Source organism: Cyprinodon tularosa, unplaced genomic scaffold, assembly GCF_016077235.1.
Source record: "Cyprinodon tularosa strain WSP-4 unplaced genomic scaffold, ASM1607723v1 ctg135, whole genome shotgun sequence".
Lineage (NCBI taxonomy): Eukaryota > Metazoa > Chordata > Actinopteri > Cyprinodontiformes > Cyprinodontidae > Cyprinodon > Cyprinodon tularosa.
Window position 1 is genome coordinate 1,092,973 of NW_024038168.1, and position 17,028 is coordinate 1,110,000.

The 17,028-nt window shown below is 39.8% G+C and overlaps 1 protein-coding gene across 7 annotated transcripts in view; it reads right to left on the minus strand.

Annotated features, from left to right (window-relative positions):
* The window catches only part of magi1b (membrane associated guanylate kinase, WW and PDZ domain containing 1b), a 182,531-nt gene that overhangs the window by 91,131 nt on the left and 74,372 nt on the right, over positions 1–17,028 (minus strand). For all 7 annotated transcript variants that reach the window (XM_038277888.1, XM_038277887.1, XM_038277884.1 and 4 more), the window contains exon 2: positions 7,988–8,104. In XM_038277888.1, coding sequence (XP_038133816.1) covers positions 7,988–8,104 — 117 coding nt within the window. The remainder of the gene's footprint in view (positions 1–7,987; positions 8,105–17,028) is intronic.

The following is a 17,028-nucleotide window of genomic DNA, read 5'->3' on the forward strand; positions in this document are numbered from 1 at the left end:
TCAACATTATTATTGTGTTCTCAGCACCAGTTATGTCTTATCCCTATTAGCATCAAATATCTTGCACTTGGTAACACCTGATCTTGACTCCTTAACTTATGTGTTTATTCACTGCACACATGGGCAACATTACATTTCGCACATATGATATTTATATGATAAATGTATACCAATGCTTATGTTTTATGGACAAATACAGCAAAAACTACGTTATTACCTGTTAAGCCGGGAGAGTGCCATTATTTAATGGACAACTTTTATATTTATTCATCTGCACAGAAAAAGCTTAAGTGTAAAGATGAGACAACCTGAAGCCAACAAAGCTGTTCCTCCATGCTAGTGGGTGGCGCACTAGTGCTGCCATATAGGTAAAGAACTTAGAAGAAAGAAGTAGAATATAAACAATTACTGCAGAAGAGAGAAAAATATATGTTTGCGTGGATGGAGGAGCAACAAGCAGTAAGAGTAAAATTCACAATAAATCTGATGGCTTCCAAAACATAGAAAAACAAACGCAAACTTTTTTTGCTTAGGGGTGACGAAGGCCGAGTTGGTTCACATGTGCAAACACAGTAGTGGACAGAGTGCGGTACTGAGCCAGTAACCGAGATAACCGAGTGTAAGTGGAAGAGAACTGAACTGGATCGTGCCAGACCCAATCAAACCGCACTAAATCTAGAACTAGTTTAACAGCAGGGCTCGGCCCGATTCAATTGTAGCTCGATTCTTCCATCACAAAGATCGCATGAGCAGACTGCGTCATCGCCTATTTATAGCCAACTGACTCATTCTGCGGATTCTGCGTGTCTGGCTTTGCAATCAACAGATCTCTTCACCTGTTCACAACACAAACCTCTTCTCAGCCTATTAGCAATAAATGGCTTCAAAAAAGCGTAGTACAACCTGGGATGATGCTGAGACCAAGGCTCTTGTTGAAATTTGGTGGGAGGACGCTATCAAGGCACATGAGTTCCTGAATGTTGTGGGTGCCACCCTTTTTGTTGCAATTTGCACTATTCCCTCCTTAAGAGCTATAGTATCATGGACCGCTGATAGGAGGCGAACCAAGAACCAAGCTCAGGACACTTAACTGATCCAAGCTTGGGCCGAACTCGGCACAAAACGGTTTCAGAGGGCTAGGTAAATGGGACAATATGGCCTCTTTGGAGCTTGTTTTTAATGTTGGCTTCAACACCACTTTGGCACCATGGAACCCGAAACTGACAAAGAACATTGTTGTATTTACAGTTATACCCAGTTTCATCTGGGCAGAGCCTAAAACTGGCAGACAGAACAAAGATAAGCCTAGAAACAATGACAAACAACGCGTTTTACTCTAACTGGTGATTGTTTGGGGGGACTTTGATTCGCCACATTTTAGTCATCCTTTATGTGTACTTAAATTATACAAGCTATAAAAATAAAATAAAAACCTTTGTGTAACTATGAATAACAAAATTTAGGGAAAATGATAAAGAAATGTACACTTGCATTTACAGAGAGAGCTTTTCACCCAGTCCTAAGTTCATAAGCTTTGAAAGAGGACTGTTTAACCAAAGGAGCAAATATCATCTGGGCTAAGTTGGCGTTGAAACCCGCTGAGAACTGGTTAAACAGGAACAATCTGTCCTATTAAAGACATTCAAAAGATCTTCTCTAAAAACAGCACACCTTAAATGCAACATGTGGGACAAGAGAGAAAATATGTGTTCCTGTTTGCGCTTTCTGATTATTTCCAAACCTTCTGGATTCTGACTGACTTTATTTACCACCGTTTCCTCTTGGGGACACCAGAGCCATACTTGATGGTGAGATTTGTTTTTCTCAGGTATCACAAAGTGATTGCATCTACGAGTGCAATCTGGAACCTCAGTGAACCAGCTTTTGTTTACACTCCAGATCAACAAAAGCATCCTCATCTCAACACAACAGTGAACAAGCGCAGCCACTGCATGTTTTTATATTAGCTTAAATGGCTAAATACAATCAGCATTGATTTCAGAGAAGCTTTTTTGTGTCTTTCAATCCCCTTTGCCCATCCCCCTTCTGGACCCCCCTCATACACCAAAACTACACCCCACCCCCATCAGGATCCCCGAAGCCGAAGCCCCCCCCCCCCCCCCCCCCCGCCTCCGATCGAGCTGTCCTCTTAGCCTATATACAGGTCGTCCAATCGTCTGCAAAGCTACCGCTGCTATTCACGACACACACATGGGAGCGCAGGCATTGGCAAATCTTGTTCAGTTCAGAAGCGGCCATCGAGCCATCAGTAAACACCACTACTTGCCTTTATGCAGGAAACACCCAAGCCTGGTTTTATAAGGTTGAACGTTGCAAGGTTAAAACCAGGTAAAAAAAAATCCAACAAGTCTTCCTGCATCTACTGCTCCGATCCTTTTCAACAGGCAAGAAAAATTAGAGAGACACCGCTACTGAGGGGAAAACAGAGCTGCAGAGGCAGCAGGGGGACGGGAGGCGGCTGTGTCATAGATTTCAGGAGGTCAGGAATGGAAGCAGGACAGAGGGAGAGGAGGGCTTTTGGGGAGAATGGGAATGCTGTATGCATTGATGGGGTGGCCACAAGGGAAGCAGGCAAATGCCTCAGCATTTGGGGGAGGGTGGTGGATAAAGTTGATTAGGGTGTTATGGTAACAGTTCATTTATTTCCCCAGTGGCATTGGACAAAGATCTTTGACGATATAAAATATATAACCAGTATTGAAATTGCTGACCGAATAAAATTATGAACAGACATAAAGAGTCTGTTTAACCTGTACTTACTTAGTTATTCTTAAAATAGAAATTACTCACTTCTGTCAAGTATATAGATCAAAAGGCACTATGCCTGCAAGTGCACAATGAAACTAAGGTTTAAACAACGTGTCAGTTCCTGAATTAAGAAGCTTTGGTGTAAAAAAAAAAAAAAAAAAAAAAAAATCTACAATCATACAAAAGTTCATATTGAGCATTTCACCCATGCTGAAAATAATTTGTGCCATTCACCTGTAGTAACTTCTGCACAGAAAAGCAGTGTCCTGTTTTTCCCCATTGGTATGGTTCCCCCATGTTTCAGTTATTCTGTGTGCTCCGATGCATACTGCAAGGTGGGATAAGAAAAACGAGTCTTCTGACAGTAAAGAACCTAGGGAGGGGTCATGTCCTCATTGATTGCATTGAGTGTCCTCTTGGTTGCAAAGGGCACTTGGGTCAAAGGGAAACAGAGGGGTGAGGGGTGTGAAAAGCCCAGACAAGGCATCACAAGCTTTATAAGAGCTAGAAGCCAAAATAAAAGGGAACCCCCCACTGTTGAGGCAACTAGACAGATGGCTTGTATACAACAGAACGAATCAAACTAAATAGTTAGTTCAAAACTGGTGTTCTTGTCATTCACAGAGACTAGCAAAGGAATGATGGAGCGAAACGATGAAAATGTGCACCTCTCCATCTGTCACTTCAACTAAATCTCTGCAGATGAACGGTGATTTGGGTTTGACCATATGATCTGGGAGTACAAGTCAATCTCTGAGTCGATAGCTGAGTTCAGATATTAGACTTTGCTAATGTCAAATAGGACCTCTACCAAAACAACTACCTTCTGCAAGACCAAATGACACAAAAACTTTAAAACCATAGAGAACAGAACAAGTGGCCAGTAGAGTGCTGTCATGCTTTATTAGCTTCAGACAACTTTAATGTGCCTGAAACCACTCAGTAATTGCAGTGGGCATTATGACCAGACCCCCACCAAGTGACAGGGTCTGGCTGACATATGGCGTTTTGCAGATAAAGTCTCTGAAACAAGCTGCCTACGTACAGAAAGTCATTTATTGGAGAGAATTAGGAGAAAACTAATTAAAAGGCAGTGAATAAAAATCCTCTTTCAGTTGATGCTTACCTTGTAGCCTAAAGAAACTGAATCTGATTATCGGCTTATATACATTTTCTTATGTGGCACCTTGCAAAAGTGTTCTTTCCCTTTACATTTTTGGCTAAATTTGCCAAGTTACAAACACAAACCTCAAAGGTTTTTAATGAGATTTATGGGAAGGGCATAACAGTCGTATGTAGAGGGAAACCAAAGCGGAAGAATTGTGTTTTTGTTTGCAAAGCCCCACTGTGATTAAAGATGTTCAAGAATCTGTAAACACCTATTTTAAAGCTTTATTGATTCTCAGATGTAAAAATATTTAACTTTGACTCTGCCCTTCTAACAAGTGAATATGCTTTGATAAAAACAGTTCCAATGCAGCTTTGGGTTTATGTTGGGTCCTTGTCCGGCTGGAATAAAACTCTGTCTGAAGCCTCCAACATGCTTTCATCAGGTCTTTATAGCTCCATCTGTCTTCCTATTAACTTTCAACAGGCCCACTAAAAAGGCCTCCACACAGCATAATGCTGCCACCACTACATATTACAGTTGTAATGTGTTTAAGGTGATACACAGCAATGCCAAAAAGTTACCTTTTTGTTCCTATATGACCAGAGCATTTTTGAAGACCCTTTTAATGTTGTTCAAATTAATGAAGCTGTTGCATGAAATATCTTCTTCCCACCATTTTAGTTAGTTGTCCTTTCAGATCGTCTTTGTATCTCTGCAGATCTTCCAGAGTAACCTTTGACTATTTTTGTTAAGCGTGCTGTTTGGTAGCTCAGGTGGACAACCATGTCTTGGAAGGTCAGCAGTTGTGCCATTCTGCTTGAATAGAGAAGGTTTAGATTTCCAAAGTTTTAAATAGTGTTTGCCAACTTCTTCCATCTTTAGTATCAGGTTTATTAATTTAATGGTTATTGCAAATATCTCAGGTCTTCAAGATAGCTGTCCTAATGAAGTAAGATTACACACATGTTGACAGTTAGGGTCTATTCCCACCTGCCATGTTTGGTCCATTTGAACATGTCTCTCTCCTGGTCTGACTTTTTGTGCAGCTGTTAATCAAGATGAAAACAACCAGAACGGGACCTACTTTTTAAGGTGATCTTAGTCCGCATCCAAACGGACTCTAGTGTGGTTCGCTTGAATACAAATAAGCCTCTGTCCTACTCAGTTACAGAAAGCATAGGTCTCTTTGGACTAAGAGTTGTAAAAGTATTATCGAAGTTACACCTGTTTTGCTCTCTGTTGCTTAGAAACACTGCTGCCAGCAGTGAATCTCCCTCTGCTTAAAGGACATATTCTTTGAATTGAAAATCAGACATTAAAATCTAACATCATGACATCTACCCATGACAAAAACTGTTTTGAAGCTGTAATAACAGTGTAATTATGAAAAACATGGGCACTGCATCAACGACTCCCCTTGTAGTTTTACTTTTTCCGGGTCTGCCCTCTTTCCTGTTTGTTTCCTGGGCGCAATGCCGCCTTGCTGTGACTTATAGTCCACTTGCAAAAATTAAAACCCAGGCCAAAATAAAAAAAAAAGTCTCCTTTTTATCTGAGCCAAACGACCTCTCTGGTGTAAATAAACTCTTAGTTACTATTTGGGTGGCATCTGATTAATTTTGAGGGATTTAAGAGTTAACAGAGTAAAATATTTAAGTGTTCCACATTTTTTAAACTAATTTCAATTTATAAACTTCCTGAAAACCCATGATCATTTTCCCCGTTTTCTAAGTTATGCATCATTTTATATGCAATGTTTATATGCAATATAGTATAAAAAGGCCATTAGTTTAATTTCTTTAAAGGCTAAATATTAATTTTTATCTTATGGTACTATTTTTCTCTCTTGTGGTAACTCCACCTTTCCTTGTTCACATACTCTGCCCCTTGTTTCGAGAACCAACGGCAATTGTCCTCTTAATAAATTGTAACAAGCGAGATGTTAATGCACCATGTTTAATGTTTGAGTGCCTGGCTTTCCATGCATTTTATCTTCCCTGCACAGTTGGAGGTGTTATGTATTATGATGCGAGTCTGCCACATTATGTACACCAAAATCTGTTCTGATAGGTTGGGTTTTATATCAGAAATAACCACTTGTGCAACTAGAGAAATAAACAACCTTCAGATGTCACAAAGTAATAAAACATCCTTGGATAAGATTTTGGGATCTTTTTCCAATAATATGAGATTCCCCATGATGCACTGCAAAAGTCACAGATCAAATGTGTTAGCAAAGCATGAAAGCATAGCAAGAAAGAAGAGTGCATCATCATTAGTCATCAGTTTGGAAAACATAGAATTAGCTTCTCTTTTGGGAGGTGGAGGATCTACTGTGATAAAACCGATAGGGCAATAACATCAGGTTAGGATGTGGCTTAACTGCATGGACAACGTTGGCCTAGAGAGAAATACAGCACTTAAGCAATCAGCCCTAATTAGAAATAAAGGCCAATTGTTGGTGCGGGGCAAATATACCAAACCATAACAATGATCTAACACTGATCTGCCTCAGGCTGAGGCAATGACTCTAATGACGTGTCTGATGTTCAGCTAAGACAAAGTCTAATGTTAAATGCAAATGTACCATTTGTAAGTATGTAAGTATTTTCTTTAAATTTTCTGGATCTATTAAGTTTAAACTATGAAATTTTTTACATTTAAAAAGAATTCATACAAAAGGCTGACAGGACATGGTGCATAATGGTGGGACAGGAAAGGACCCATTTAACAATTTCAAATATTTCAGAATACAAAACCTGAAAGTAAGTCCTTATTCATTTAACCACCTTTGGCTGCACACCTGAGGTAAATTTTCACGACTTCTGCATAATATTAAAAACATTTTAAATATTTTTGAATATTCCAGTGAAGATATTTATCATATTTATCTACATATTCTGGAATACTCACTTTCTTTTCACTAACAAGTTCCCACTAGTCTTTAAGCTTTAGGATCTCGATCACTAGGACTTATTGCTGTGGGCCTAAAAATTATTATCTTATTATTATCTTTTATGTATAAACCTTTAAAATACATGAGTCTGCAATATAAAATATATGTTAGTAACTTTACAATCCCTGATGTTGCGATGATGACTGCTGTTTGACAATTACTGTGCAACTTCAGGCTACGTTCAAACTGAAGGCCTTAATGCTCAATTCAGATTTTTTTTTTTTTAAATCAATTTTTTTTTTTGCATTGCTGTTCACATTTCTAAATATGTGTGACTATGGTCTCTTGTGTGAACGTCATTCATACAGCTTAAGTGTCCCAAAAGCACAATAGAGGACGCAATGACAGGCAAGCGTGCTCTAAATTTATGGAACCAACCATGGATGGTAGTGCTGGAGCTCTTCTAAAAAATTTATTAAAACCTTAAAAACTCAATCTTTCAAGATGGTTAAAAAAAAAAAAGACTACTCTTCACATTATCATCCACCATGGTTGTTATTCTTCCCCTTCTGCATAGCAAGATGCAGAATAGTGACCTTTGTTGAGTATTAATGACATTCAGGTCAGATGAATGCAACCTGGCCGTTCAGACACACATTTCATTTGAAAAGATCTGATTCGTATCGGATTCAGGACCACATAGCCAAGCGGCCTGGGTCGCATTGGAAAAAAATCTGATTTGTGAAGTTCAGACTGCCATGAAAAGATGAGATACAGGTCACATATGGGCAAAAAAAAGCGGACTTGGGTCACTTCAGGCTGCAGTGTGGACGTAGCTTTAATCTCCACCAACTGGAGTTTTCTAAACATTCTGGTTTGCAAAAGTTTTGGTCAAGTTAAGCGGGACTTTATACAGATTCTGAACATCAGATTCTAAACTGACTGGTGTGTCAAAGATAGAGTCCTACTACTATAAACCAGATGTAAACTGAAATTAATAGGAATGTTAAACCACTTGGTGACAATGGCATTAAGAGTTTCAGACAACTGTAAGTGATGCTAACCAGATACATTAATTAGTAGAACAATTTAAAGGCCATGTGTAATTCATTCATTTATGAACACCTTTGCGTCAAAGTACAGGAAAGCCAAATTCAAAGAGGCAACAGTAGTTTTAGTAAAAAAATAAACGCATAGAGTGTCAGACTTACAAGGCACTGCGTGGCGGTACAGGTTTTCTCTGATGGTCTGCTGCAGTTCGTGGTCAGGTGAGGACTTCTGGAAGCGTTGGCTTAGATAATGCTTCAGGTCCTTATTCAACTTAGTTCCTGGGAAGAAAAACATACACAAAAATCTGAATGTTAATGCATGATTTCACTAATAGCATTAGAACATCTCCAGGAGAAGCAAAATCATACAGCTAACCCACAGCTACGTGTCAAATGACCAGAGCACTTGGCTCCCAACAAAAGCAGCGAACAAGTTGATCCTGCTGAGCCGAGCGCCGCGCCTTGACCACGGTCCCCACAGAGGAATGGCTAGTAGACATTTCTCCTACCATCTTGGGACAGACAAAACTAGGACTACTGGCAGTAAGGCTAACACCACAGAGGAGGCCTCCCACAGCTACACCATCTGGACCTCAGACACACATTAGGCTACTGTAGGGCGCCTGACTGGAGAGGGTCCGTGTGTCTCTGCCTAATGTGTTTTCTTCTTGTCTTTTCTTTTCCAAAAGAGTAACCCAGCTTTTTTGGCATAGCTTAATATGAAAATAGCATGACAAAACAAGCGACAAAAACATTGATGGTGGAAGCAGCCGGCTAAACCAAAAAATAAAAAGAAAGAGGAGAGCCTGTTTAGCTGCTGATCAGAGCTTCGTCTAAATTTCACTTTCTCCTGTTTAATACAATGTGCAATTATTTACTGTACAAATGATTTATCTCCCATCTTAGCATGACTGTTGAGAACACTTTTTTGGTTGTCTCGGGTGCACAACCAGTCATAAAAGGCCCTGGATCCTGTTTCCATGGAAACTGTGTGCGTACGTGTGTAAATGTGTATCAGAAGAATGGGGTTGTTAGCACAGTACAGAAGAGCATTTTGTACTAAAATCTATAGAATATAGATTTATCCTTTTTTCTTCCATCAAAATATAGCATGTGTAACGGTAATTGATCCCCCCCCCCCAACGAAACACCATGTCTGCCTTGAAGTGTTCCCTGTTTAGCTTTAAAAGTCTGGTGATATACGTAAATGTCAACCTAAAGACTTTAAACTCACTGTCTAATGATATTTTATGTGAGGAAAACTTTGCTTCTTTTTAGTTACTAAATGAAATCAGCCTAAACAGGTATAAATCTCACAGCAAATCTCTGAAAACATGCTGTAGCTGGATATGTATTGTAGAAACTGGTTAGTGACTAAAATCAGCTGATTGTTACTCTAGACAAAAACTGACTGGTGTCCATCAGGATGGAAGCTATAAAAACTGACCTTTTCCTGATCCCTGAATGCACCGTATGTAAGCACTTCAGAAGAAGCTCAAAGGATGTAAGGCAAACAAAAAACTTTTTTTTCTACTGATGCCGATCAGCTGAAAGTTGACCTTTTCCAGGTGTTGTTTTGAGATTTACATTGTCTTCTTTTCTTTTTATAGAGCACATCAGAGACTTTCCTTACTGCTGTTGGAAAACCAACTTTTACTCAGAGTACATCATCGACACTTAAATACAAAAGATAACTTTTCCCTCCACATTACTTAAATATGTCCTCCTGCAGTGCGTGACATTTGCAATGTTTCTGCTCTGGATATTTTATTAGAGAAAGAAACACAAAATTATGCCAGTTTAGTTAGCTGCTATAGAAAACTAAATATCAACTTTAAATCACCTCATCTCTGTTTTTCCTGTTGACCATACCCTCTTATAACCCGCACAGTAACATCCACTCTACCTACCTATAGAAACAGAATTTAAGGAGGCAAAGATCCACATCTTTTGCATTTAAATCTGATTCTGATTTTCTACAGATCCTAGAGTTGCACAATAAGGCTTCAAAAATCAAATCTCTTAATTTTTTGCAACCAACTCCAATTGATAAATTGTGATTTCCCCCGAGTTTCATAATAAACACGATAGATGACATACATTACTTTCAAAATATAACTTTTGGTCCAATTTTCCGAAAATTTAATTTGAATAATTTATTTTGTCGATGAATCCTGACAGTTTTCAGCTAACAGAGCTCTGTTAGCCTTAATGGTATTGTCGCTATTGCTGATTTTATAAAAGTTGTCATACACTCTCTCTACATGCAGGTATGATAAGTACAGATCTACACATGTATTTACCAAAACATTACTTTAGCAGAAGGTCAAAAAACAAAGTTAAAGAGCAAACAATCTAGAAATCATGTTAGGAGGATTGATTTCATTCTGAAAACAAATATGCCGCTGTAAGGGTTCAGGCTGACTGCATTTATTACGAAAGACAGAAGCCCAGTAAAAGGGTCAAAGTTTCCTGCAGTTCTAGAAATTTCCAACCTAACTTAAATCTATTACGGCAAAGGTTTGAATATATCTGCCCTAATGGGTCAGACCCATTTTCACCAATACCCAATAAAGAAAACTTAAGAACCGATATTACTATTGGATTGCTGCATTTCTAGTAAGAATATCTATGAAGTTAGAGCTTTGCCGGCCTACATTATAATTTTTAAAGTAAAATGGAAACAACTCAGTATGCATGGGTCAAAATTTTACTAAACTTGTGAGTTCCGCCTCTAAAAACATTGATCAATGCATCTTTGAGTCCAGTAATTTAGAAATGGTGGAGAAATTACATCTTAAAGGTATAGAGAACAATCTTTTATTTCTGGGTGGATCATCTAAATACACTATATTGCCAAAAGTATTTGCTCACCTGCCTTGACTCACATATGAGCTTAAGTGACATCCCGTTCCTAATCCATAGGGTTCAATATGACGTCGGTCCACCCTTTGCAGCTAGAACAGCTTCAACTCTTCTGGGAAGGCTGTCCACAAGGTTTAGGAGTGTGTTTATGGGAATTTTTGACCATTCTTCCAGAAGCGCATTTGTGAGGTCGCACACTGATGTTGGACGAGAAGGCCTGGCTCTCAGTCTCCGCTCTAATTCATCCCAAAGGTGTTCTATCGGGTTGAGGTCAGGACTCTGTGCAGGCCAGTCAAGTTCATCCACACCAGACTCTGTCATCCATGTCTTTATGGACCTTGCTTTGTGCACTGGTGCACAGTCATGTTGAAAGAGGAAGGGGCCAGCTCCAAACTGTTCCCACAAAGTTGGGAGCATGGAATTGTCCAAAATGTCTTGGTATGCTGAAGCATTCAGAGTTCCTTTCACTGGAACTAAGGGGCCAAGCCCAGCTCCTGAAAAACAACCCCACACCATAATCCCCCCTCCACCAAACTTTACACTTGGCACAATGCAGTCAGACAAGTACCGTTCTCCTGGCAACCGCCAAACCCAGACCCGTCCATCAGATTGCCAGATGGAGAAGCGCGATTTGTCACTCCAGAGAACGCGTCTCCACTGCTCTAGAGTCCAGTGGCGGCGTGCTTTACACCACCGCATCCGACGCTTTGCATTGCACTTGGTGATGTATGGCTTGGATGCAGCTGCTCGACCATGGAAACCCATTCCATGAAGCTCTCTGCGCACTGTTCTTGAGCTAATCTGAAGGCCACATGAAGTTTGGAGGTCTGTAGTGATTGACTCTGCAGAAAGTTGGCGACCTCTTCGCACTATGCGCGTCAGCATCCGCTGACCCCGCTCCGTCAGTTTACGTGGCCTACCACTTCGTGGCTGAGTTGCTGTCGTTCCCAAACACTTCCATTTTCTTATAATACAGCTGACAGTTGACTGTGGAATATTTAGGAGTGAGGAAATTTCACGACTGGATTTGTTGCACAGGTGGCATCCTATCACAGTTCCACGCTGGAATTCACTGAGCTCCTGAGAGCGACCCATTCTTTCACAAATGTTTGTAAAAACAGTCTGCATGCCTAGGTGCTTGAATTTATACACCTGTGGCCATGGAAGTGATTGGAACACCTGATTCCAATAATTTGGATGGGTGAGCAAATACTTTTGGCAATATAGTGTAAGTGGTCCTCCTAATAGTCAATCATTCTGATATGTTTATGTTGGGCTGTCATGTGCTCATCCAGTAAGCTATCTTTTTCTGCGCATGTGTACTTTCAGGCATATATGTGTGGTGAGCTACGGTTTCAGACAGTCATTGAACTCACCTTTACCGTGGTTCTTTGGCGCAGTCACCGCGCAGTTGAGGAGTTATATGACCAACAGAGCAAAAAGCAGTGATCATCTGTCTGAGCGGTCAGTTAACTAAGTTTGCTATAAAGTCTTCTATATAATTACTGCTCTATATAGTGATTGAGGGATTTGGGGGTTAGGGCGGACGTTTGGGCACAGTAAGCTTGTATGAGCTATGAGAACAGCAAATTTTAGACGGAGCGTGCGCTAGGACAAATGGGATCGTGCACGCTCTCGCACGCACGTGGAGATAGCGGGTCTTTTAAAAAAATTGAAAAAAGTCCTTCAAAATACCTTTCATATTTGAATACCAATATACATATGCTATTTATTTTTTTATGGGAGAATACTATGTTGTTAAAAAGCAAAGAGTAGATTTTTGCCACACTGTATACGATGATCAGGAGATCTTACCCTACCAGAAGGTCACAGGTCAAACTTTGGGCCAAAAGGGAACAAACTAACTTAAATAATTAGTCTGACACAAGAAGAAACAGATTGATGGATACTTGGATTTCTTATAACATTTATAGCATCACCTGATTGCCTATTTAATATATAGTGTAATATTATTCTTTTTTTTAATACATTTCATGAATACAAAAATAATAGTCTGTACAAGTACGAAACGAACCCTTAGGATGAGATGTTAAAGTCTACCTCAATCTGAATGATCAGAGCTATGCAAACAGAACCTCAGGGAGACATACTAAAAACGTATCTAGATCTTTTGCTCTCTCACTCGCTCTTTGTGGATCCTTGTCTTGATAAAACAACACGACTTTCATAAAATGAACAGACAGCCTTTAAAGTCACGACAGTCTGAAAAACTAGGTCCTCAAGGGCTGCTCTGCTGATGAAGGAGGGAGAGGTAATTATGGAGGGATGTGCTGATTAAGTAGATAGCGATATTTGCTGTTCCTCTGCAGCTGCACTCTGCCAATAACGGATCACAACCCGGTGTCAATAGCTCGCATTTAATAAAGGCTTTCTGACTGTAGAAATGAATATCGATACACAACTCGACTGCTAATTGAAGCTAAAGATTGCAAAGGTGAACAAATCTGATTAATAAACAAACTGCCTCCTTATTTCCTCTGGAAATCTACCCGTCTTTTATAAGACGGGGAGATCTGTAAGATGAATTACAGAACCATGCCTGAATTACAGAAACAAGCCTGGTTAATCCTTCGGCATTCTAATCTGATTGTCAGGTCTTTGACTAGGACACTACAAAATGTTTTTTTTGTGTGCAGACATTACGCTTTAGGATCATCTGTTAAAAAGCTAAATTCATGGTTTCATCAACTACAGCAAGAGGTCCTGAGCAGCCAGCCCCAGACCACTACACTACCACCACCATGTCCAACTGTATGATACTTTAGTGATGATGCAACAGGTTGCATATCGTCCAAAAAGGACGTCTTTTCTCTAATTAATCCAACAAATATTTTCCCTATAAGTGATTGTGAAGTTATTATGGGAAACATCTTAATAAGAGCCCAGCTTTTGTGGTCTTCAGTCTCTAGAAAGATACGTGCCTCGGTTAAGAGTGTTCAAGATAAAAAAAATAAATAAGAGTGAGAAGCCTGTAAACATCATTCCTCATCTGTCCTTGAATTAGTTTAGAACAGGCACTTTCTTTGAGATCATTTAGCCATGTTCTAATTAAGCTAATTACAACAAAGTGAAACAAAACATCTCCTACTGTAATGAGGCTGGTACCCTTTTCCTTATATTTTAAATCACATTTTTGGTTCTTTGAATTCTCTTTCCAACAGATGGAGTTCAGTTTTTTTTTCTTCAATCTATTTTAATAATAACTTCAATGCTTTTTTTGGAATTCCAATTAAGAAGGTTACCATTTACGATGAATAAAGTAGTCGTCCTCTTTTAGATTTATGTACGATAAGATCATCCTTACTCCTCTGGACTTCGAAGAAGCTAAGAATTCTCGCCAAACCGGTGTTCAAATCATTTTTCGATCAAGTGTTGAAAAAAATAAAATTTCCCCAAGCTTCTAAACTCTATCAGGATTCACATTTGGCTCCAATTTCAAACAAGGTCAAGTATTAAAAAAATATTACTACAGAAAGACTGCCGTACATGACAAAGCAACATATTGAACTTTCCATTCACTGGATGTCAGCAGTTTTTTCTTTTATCTAATAGACGGCAGTCATTAACTGGGTCTCTGACATTCCAGATGGAACATGATTCAAATATAAAACAGTAAATCGTCTCTCTGCCCATGGCCAACAGCAAAGCAAGTCATTCTACAGAATGAAATGAAGCAAATCCCAGGCAGGAGGATGGGTAGGGTCTGGAGATCATCCTGGATAATTAGAAAAGACATATCCTTCAAACACAGCCCACCTGGTAAAGATTTTCCATAAGCCCTCCCTGAAACGAGCACTGTTTTGGAAGCGAGACATACAATCCTCGACAGACGGGAGGTTTATTCGAGAGTCAGAGTCACACAAAGATCGGAGGCATAAGAGGAAGCCAGACTAAACATCAAAAGAGCTTCAGACAGCGAGAAAATGTGGAAAGCCCCTCTTCTTTCCAGGCATCTCAAACAAAGCCCACCCTTGCACCCCTTTACTCTGATCAGGCAGCCAGGCCTCTGTTCAGACATGCATGTCCAGACCGGGCATAGCTTGGACCTGTTGGCAGCTGACATCTGTGTTCACGCTGCAGAAACATCGAAACTTCAATTAAACTTGATCTAGCAGCTCGACGGGCAATTGCAGTCACAATGGGAAGCTTTGAGGGATTTTCTGCAGATTTGAATTTAGAAAGCGTTCCTCTGGCACCGTTCCACTTCTCCATTTGCAATGCAGACTTCTCTATCAACTCCCCATGCTGCCATGATTCTTCCATAGTCGGCCTCATCACAGGTGGGGACGACTAGCTGTATATTGCTGTAATAGCTGTATATTGGTTATTTACTCTCCATGTGCACAGTTTTGTATTGTTAAAATGCTTTACAGTACAGTGGTGTTTATCCTCCAACTCTTCATTATTATGTTCTTTTACATTACATTCTAAGGTCCACATTTGTGTGGCCATTTTTTTCTATATTTTTTTTTTGCTTCTGTAAACACCACAATTTTCCCTATAGTGGGACAATACAGGGATTTTCTATTCTATTCTTTGCTCCAAAAAAGCCCTGAAAGCAGATTGTGATATGATATAGAAGTTATTGCTGAAACGTTCTGACCTGGACACTAGAGTTAGGCGGTCAGTTAATCATATATTAATGTCTTAAGCCTTAGACCAGTGGTTCCCAAACTTTTTGTGCCCAAGGCACACCAAAGGACAAGTAAAAATCTCAAGGCACACTTATTGTGCTAAAGAGCATTTAAAACCTGTGTCATCCATCGTGTTTAGCAAAATATTTGTTATAATTATGTACTAATTCAAAATAAATTGTGACAAGACAACTATATTACTCATGAAATATTTATTAACAAAATATTCCAAAATTTATTTTGACACCTCATCAAAATAGGCTTCATCAAAGCAGCCACATTCCTATTTAAATCATGGTTCACAAAATTAAAAACGAAGCAAAGAAAACTCAGCAGAAATTAAGCACAAAGAACTATCAATGCAAGGAAGCTGCACTGTCCATTGTCCTGAACTACAAATAATAAAATGAAAAAATTTTTTATCAGCATTGAAACGTGTGCTGTTGTAAATATTTTGTCTGCTTACAAATTAGTGAGACACGTGTGCCTGTTGGTGCACACAGATTTTTTTAATCCTTAGTGGCACTGAGGAGAGGGCCACATGCAAGTCCTGTTCAACAGAGAGCCGTGACCTCCTGTTGTTCTTCATGTAAACCAGAGTAGAGAACGCCAGCTCACACAGATAAGTAGTGGGGAAAAGAAGAAGTTGCTCAATTGCGTGGCGTGAGATGTTTGGGTATTCTGATGCAGAAGCCAACCAAAACTGATCCAGTGGGAGCTCACTAAATTTGAGTTTTAATGTGCGGTCCGCACGGAGCTCTGCGCACTTCTCTATTTCTTTCATTGTCAGTTTTTCTGTTGAAGATTCCTGGTTGAATGGGTCTCGGATCCAGTCGTAATCCTCAACGTTAGCAACATGTGGAAAGTGGAGCTCAAACCTCTCTTTTAAGCTCTGAAGGTGTTCGGCATATAATGCGCGCTCCTTTGCTGCCTGCGGCGCAGCTGATGCCAGCGGGAACATGTCCATCGTGCCCTGTTCCAAAGCCTTGCGCCACCGGATGATAATTCCTACCTGCGCATCTCCGTGGTCAGTGAGTTCTCCTTGAGTTTTTTTTTTCTTTTTAGATTATTTTAATGTAGTTTGCCTCTGTTTTGTGAAAATGAATGCAAACAAAGTAGTGATATGACCGTATAGGCTTTTTATTTTTCTGTTATTATATTGTAATGACCATACATGGTTGTCACAAAATTCCACGGCACACCCTCACTTGACTCACGGCACACCAGTGTGCCGCGGCACACCATTAGGGAACCACTGCCTTAGACAATAGATAAAAACTGAAAGAGGGAGATTTAGATGGACACCCTTCTCTCTCAGCGGTGGGAGGTTTAAGGGGTTTATTTCTGGCCGATCAACAGGTTTGAAGTCATCCTATGGCATCTCAAACAGGAACAAGAACTTGGATTTGAATTGGTCCCACTCCCAAACTTTCTTTGGAAGATCTACATGTTGCGGGTTCCTTTTTTTTTTTCTTGCATACAGATCGTGTCACATGTTTTCAACCACAATTGGATACAGCAGATAAATTATGGTTGGCAGCACCTTGCCAGGTTCTGCCTGAACTAAGACACTTCCACCCACTTCATTTCCTTTAACACAGCTCTGAGCTTTAAAATCACATATATATAGATATGATTAAGGCTGCACTTTACAATTATTCTGCAAATTGATTAATCTGTTGA